Source organism: Erigeron canadensis, chromosome 5, assembly GCF_010389155.1.
Source record: "Erigeron canadensis isolate Cc75 chromosome 5, C_canadensis_v1, whole genome shotgun sequence".
Classification (NCBI taxonomy): Eukaryota; Viridiplantae; Streptophyta; class Magnoliopsida; order Asterales; family Asteraceae; genus Erigeron; species Erigeron canadensis.
Window position 1 is genome coordinate 33,355,722 of NC_057765.1, and position 6,878 is coordinate 33,362,599.

Here is a 6,878-nt window from a genome sequence, read left to right on the forward strand (position 1 = left end):
TACTAATGCATAATGTACAATACATTTATATACCCCAAAATACCGTTAGAAGAAATCTCAACCACTCATTTTTCTCTCTCATCGAATCTCAACCACTCATTTTTGCTCTCCTTCATAAATCATTTTATTCCTCTAATTCATTCAAAATCTTTTATCTCAAAAATCGTATATCGGTAAATATAAAAATTATATAGGTGTTCTTAAATTTCATGTTCATTCATTAGGAGTGTCATTTGATATACTTTCGTCGAATTTTTAAATCCGCAGGCGGGACCTTTACGGCTAAGACATTGGCTATGACACTTTATGAGCCTATGACATATAAACTTTTGTAACCTATCATACTCTATGACCTATCAGCCCACCATCTCACCAACTTGGCGCACAATTCTTTTTATGGTTTAATATTACGAGAGAATATTAGAAATGTACAGCAACAACAACAACAACAACAGGACTCAATCCCTGCGCGGGGTATGGGGAGGTAAGCTGTAGACAGTCTTACCTTTACACAAAGGTAGAGAGACTGCTTCCATAGGGACCTCCGGCCACAAAGAAGTGCAAGACAGAAAATGAGAAATGTTTAGAAAATCATACATGTCTGCCGAGAATATTAGAAATGTATAAAATAAAAAATAAAATAAATATTGTGTAAAGTAACAAAAGAGATGATATGAAGATGGGGGCAATTGGCGGGTGAAATCGTTACACAATGAACCCCATTGCTACCAAAGTCGCCGTGATCGGTACCGGAAGTAATTACAAATTAACCATCTTTCCCTTACTGTTTTTCTTTCTTGACATATCATACATATCTATATGCATATTGTATCTATATATCTGTTAGCTTGATCTAATACTCGTACATTCCTTTTGTAAAATGTGGGTTCAGTTTCAGGAGCTGTATGCGCTTCCACTTTAGCCAAAAATGGCTTTTCGGTCACTGTCTTTGAATCCGGTCGAGGCCCGGGTGGTCGTATGTCTCGAAGAAGGTATCTTTATTGTATTTATGTAACCCCTTTTAATTCAATCCCATTATATTTGGGAATTTTGCTTATTTAAGTGTTTTTTGTGCTTATTTTACTACAAATTACCAATAACAAACACTCTTTGAGAAACTGTTTATCTGGTTATTTTTTAAGAGATAGATAATAAAAAGTTATGAAATTTAGGCTAAAAGCTTGAACTTGGCTTAAATATTATATCAAATAAATGATATTTGGTCATTATGTTTATTGAAAATTTTTATATATAAATCATTTTAGATAATAAATAACCTCATTTACGGGCAACACAGTGTGATCACATGGATCACACCAAAGGAGTTGCAGATAGGAAACCACATTGAACCACTTTTTACTCGTTGTGGACCACACTGATATTTTACTAGTTAAAAAAAAGAAACATATGTGACGTGAAGATCGCCACGGTGCTGTCGACCATGCCAAGACCATGCTGAGGCTGGAGTGGCACCACCGCATCACACTGTGATTGCCTCTATCATGGCACGGTTTAAGTACTCATGCTATGTGGCTTGAGTAGGGGAAATGACATGTGCTTCTAGCAGCATGGATCTATCGTGTTACCAAGGGCGGAAAAGTGCAATTATGTTAGAAACTTGCCGCTAGAAGTGCAAATCATTTACCCTTTCATATCTATAAAAGGTTACAACAAAACTAATCGAAAGTCAAAAGCCATTTTAGTTAAGTCTAACAAAAAAATATAGTATATATAACCTACATATTGACCAGTTATTTAAATATTTGACTCTGCATAATTTGTAGAGAAATTGCTGAAGATGGGAGGGAATTGTATTTTGACCATGGGGCACCTTATTTTTCAACAACTAACGCTGATGTGGAGGAGATGATAAGAGGTTGGGAAGCAAGAGGTTTTGTTGCTGAGTGGAAACAGAATTTCGGGTCATTTGATTTCATTACTAAAAGATTTGTCGACTTCGAAAAGGTTTACTTATTTTTGTCAATCATAATTTAATAGTACAATTTGCCCACCTTGGTGATTAGAATTTTGAAGTACAGATTTTAGTTTTTAAATATGTAGATTAGCTGGCGCTGCTTGAAGTATTATATGCATCATGATGCTTGTCTGGATTATTCTTTTGTATATATCTTCATCCACATGCTTTAAGAATAATGTGCCAAATCTACTATAATCCTTACCTATTATGCATGCATTTAAAGGTGGAGAAAACTTTAACCGATATTATAATACGGTTATTTGCACATGACATGATTTGCCCTTTATTTCTATGTTGACCTGTTCATAGATTGATTAAATTAACTAAAGATCAAATCTTATATGCATATCTATTGTTATAAGTAATGTGCATAAAGTTATATTGGATTTTGTTTAGCATTATTATATAATACTTAACCATGGTGCGTTATAATATTCATTGAATAAACAAGAAATCTTACATGCATATCCAGATGTCTGTGCTACTCTGCGCTTGTTTGAGACTTTTTGTACTGAATTACTATTTGTTTTAGGAAGGATTAAACAAGAAATATGTGGGCATCCCCGGAATGAATTCTATATGCAGGGCTCTATGCCAAGAACATGGTAGGCTGGTACTGAAATTTTTTGTTAAATTGTATTATCGAGTCGTGGACTTCGCTTAGAATGATGTCTCACTTTCCCACTGGATCAGGTATTGAAAGTAAGTTTGGGGTCACGGTTGGGAGTTTGGAATGGTTACAGAATAATGATTCATGGTCCTTAAAAGATTCCAATGGACAAGATCTTGGCCAGTTCAACGGAGTGGTGGCATCAGACAAAAGTACATTCTCTCAAAGGTTTACACAAATGACTAGGAAACCGCCTCCTCTTGGTATGACTTCGGCAGAGTATTCATATGTCTATTTTTTTCCCGAAAATCATTTATGTTGCTATCATTAGTTGGTTCAACTGTTGATTAAAGGTTTTAATTTCCTTGAATTTAAACCAATCAACATAGTAATGTGACCTAATGGCCAGTTGTTCAATTGTATGTAAGTGTAAAACCTCTAAGAAGCACACTGCCCTATTTTATTGTGCTCCTAAGTCACATATGATAGGTACAAGTTTGCTGACCATCAAATAGTGAGGATGTGTAATTACCAATGGCTTCTAGGCTTCTAGCCCATCAGTACCAGCAGTACTTTGTAGTATTGATGTTGGGGGTTCAGACCTAGTCATAGTTTCAGTTTATTAGTAGTTGTTTTGACTGTTTCAGAAAAAGCGAGGATATATAAACATGATGTCTTATTATGAAAGGTTTTGCATTAGCAGCGTTACTTGTGCTTGTCTGAACAAACTGGTTTTCTTGTCATTGAGGGAACACATATTGTTTCCGATATTTTATATATTAGCTCCCTTCTTGCCCTTTGCATAATTTTCCCTTTTTTTTCATTGTAACTAATTAGTAAAAAATTTCAGAAAAACTCATATTTTTTTTTGTGAATTTATCTATGCTGAATATTTTTAGGATTTTTTTTATTCTTTAACATAATTATATGCATTATTTTCTTCACATTTTTCTTTTCTTTGTTATCTTGTTGGGTTCAAGATCAATCAAATACTAGCGTAAATTTGTTTCTATCTCATATGTGCAGGATTTTAGTTTTTCCTTTTTTTTTTTCTTTCATTTTGTCAGTGTTTACTTGACATGTTTATGTATGTATCCACTTTGAAACTATCACATGCTGTATCATACCCTATTACTTTTTCATTGTTCAATTATAGACCTGAAGCTGATTCCCGGGCTGGCTAACATGAATAAAGAAGTTCCTGTAAGACCATGTTTTGCTCTTATGCTGGCATTTGAAAATCCTTTGTCTTCGGTAAGATATTCATTGTACGTTTCTGAGATATTCAGTCGATTATAATTTTCTGCTAATGCAAATCTCATGTTTTACGCTATAAGTTGTTAATTTTAAGCTTACTTAATATTTTGATTTCATTATTATTAGTTTCTTTTGTATTCCTGCTTCAGATACCTGTTAGAGGCTTCTCATTTGAAAATTCAAATGTACTTAGCAGGGCATTCTGTGAGAGCAGTAAGCCAGGACGTTCCACATCCAGGTCTTCCTTTTTCTGTTTTTTCTATTTTTGCAGTTTTTAAGAGCGAGATATATAATTTTGTATTATCATTTCTTTATCTAATATGTTTGTTTGTTTCTTTATTGCCATAGTGAACGATGGGTATTGCATTCAACAGAACAGTATGCTGAAAGTATAATTGCTCGAGCTGGACTTCAGAAACCTTCAGATGAAGCACTATCAGAAATTGCCGAGGAACTATTTCGAGAATTTCAGAAGACCGGACTTGATGTCTATGTGCCTTTTTTCAAGAGAGCCCATCGATGGTTAGTGTGACCGTCTCCTCTGATGTGCTTGGCATATACCCCAGATTAAGTTAACTTATGGTGGCTTGAAAACGTTCTTTATGTGGTTGCTTTGCTAATGCATCAGTATCAAACATTCTGCTGAATCGTATATTCAGTCGGTATCTGGTTTGTTGCATTTATTTATTCTCATTGTTAGTGTTCAAGTGGTTAGGGTTATTTCTCGTGTGAGATGGTATGTTATATCGGAAGGTAGGATAGTTGTAAAGGTTTAAAAGAGACATGATGATTTTTCAAAAAAAAAAGGGGGTCGCGCGGGAAGAAGGAGAACATGAAAAGATTAAGCTTCTCAAATAGATTTCCAGGAAAACTAGAGTCAGGAAGGTTTTGTTAGTATATGACATATTTTGCATTTTAATGTACATTCCATATCAGTAGTATCAAAGGAATACAAGAATGCGACTACTAGTAGTCTTTTCTCATGAAATAATATGAGATTGGAGATCTTAGTTGCGAAAAAAGTTGTGACATTAGTCATGACTGTTGAGAAATTGAGTGTCTTTATATTTGTAGTTTTGAAACCTGCCAGTGAGATTTTTTTGTGAAGTGGGATTTAGTAACCAAACCACTAGATCTTGGTATGTCATTTTCTTATATATGTTTAGGTGATGACTGCTTATTATTGTGTTGAACGTTTCTTGTGATGTCCGATTCGAACACTTTCTGGGTGATGATTTTTTTGCTTGCTAATATATACCCAATTCCCATGTAGTTTTAACTTGTTACCACTTACCAGTACTAGTTTCTTGATAAACCCATCTGTATGTTAATGTCTTCCCCTGGCCTTTCACGGATATATCAAGTTGTGTGTAGCATCTGCACATTAAAGCCTTGGCATCAACATCGCAATGTCAATATGCATACGGTGTCTAGTTTTTTAAACTGTTGGAAAAAGAAATATGGAACTTAGGATTATTCCGTTGTGCTGTATATAGAAATATCAAAACTGTTACAATTTACTCTATCATAGTTTGCTATCTTTATGATTCAAGAAACTTTTTAGTTGCCTGTCACATTCTTCCTCTTATGTTTAGATGTTTATACTCACTTGCGAGTTATTACATGATTGTTATATTCGTTTGATGCAGGGGAAGTGCTTTTCCTGCGGCAAGTATAGCAGGAGATGAAAAATGCATATGGGACGGAACAAAAAAACTTGCCATCTGTGGGGACTTTTGTGTGAGTCCAAATGTTGAAGGTGCAATCCTAAGCGGATTAACTGCCGCCTCGATATTTTCTGAAACCTTCAGTCGTTTATAGGTGATAATAATCAACTAGGTTAAACTTAAGCCTACGAAATTCGTGATTGGGATCTTATTTTCCTTAAGCTGAGATATACTAATGTGTTAAATTACAAAGAAAAATTACCCAGACAGGCAATAAACATGTGAAGTGTGGATAATAATTTCCATAAAGAATCTTGAAAAAATGGATTTCTTGTAATTCTTCTATGAATCATCACCCATTATCTGGTTGGCAGACAATCATATTCTCCTTGTCTTTTAAAGCACTTCAGTGACAACTTTCACTATCAACTGATCAATTGGTAGACACATGTAGTAGTTTATCAGCAAAGTGGCTTAGTGATTAGCATTTAGCAGGGTGACTTAGTGGTTAGGTGTTTCCATAAGAAGTACTCGTATCAGGTTTGAACCTTTCTAATTAAGTACACGGACTGTACATCAAAGATTCGCCTTCTTTGATTAACCCAAATAGAGAAAACCTCATCTATTTACCCATGTATGTAATAATTTAATTTAGATATGTCAGATTAATTTACATATCAAATGGGTAACACCTGAAACTCGTACATGTAGTAAAGTCATCCGGCAAGATATATTTAACTCCTATAGCTTTTTTTGAGTAAATTGTGCTGTTTAGTGCAGACAAAGATTATCAAGAAAAAGAAAGGTATGGGAAATATCATCTCTTAACTTTTAAGACGTTAGCTAATCATATAAATTTAATATTCGACGGTAAATTGCTAACGGGGCGACCCAGTTAATGAGAACTTATAATTTTGACGCGTTACTTAACCCGTAGGACCCCGCCAATTTGTCTCTGGTGAATCAAAAACTTGGCCTGTATAGACAAGGTTCTGGTTGATGCACATATATGTGCAGGGCTTTGGGGTCTGGGCAGAAAATGTGAAGCTAAACATGTGCAATGGCTGAATGGCATGCAGTGTGCTGTGGTGGTGTTTCCACTACTTTCTGCCTCACATATAAAGTTTCTTTTCATAAATGACTTGTCAAATATGGTTTATTGGTTTTTGCCATAGAAGAAATTCAGAATTTCAAATTGGAAAACGATTAATCCTCTTAAATATTAGTCTAAAAATCCACTTAAAACTATAAGAAGGTGAAATGTGTTATCCACTAATTCTCTTTACTAATTTTGACCACTGATTTTTCCACATATCATCATCTCGTGGTTAGGAGGATTTTAGGCTGTTTCGTTAGAAGGATTAAT

General features: G+C 34.7%; 1 protein-coding gene across 1 annotated transcript; it reads left to right on the forward strand.

The window, feature by feature from the left end:
- The first annotated feature begins 667 nt into the window (after positions 1 to 667).
- LOC122600291 (renalase) lies at positions 668 to 5,849 on the forward strand. Its single transcript, XM_043772994.1, has 9 exons — positions 668 to 755; positions 893 to 992; positions 1,785 to 1,965; positions 2,511 to 2,583; positions 2,672 to 2,851; positions 3,745 to 3,842; positions 3,995 to 4,083; positions 4,194 to 4,367; positions 5,495 to 5,849. The coding sequence occupies exons 1-9, from the start codon at positions 713 to 715 to the stop codon at positions 5,664 to 5,666; spliced, it is 1,110 nt and encodes a 369-aa protein (XP_043628929.1). The 5' UTR covers positions 668 to 712; the 3' UTR covers positions 5,667 to 5,849.
- Positions 5,850 to 6,878: the final 1,029 nt, after the last annotated feature.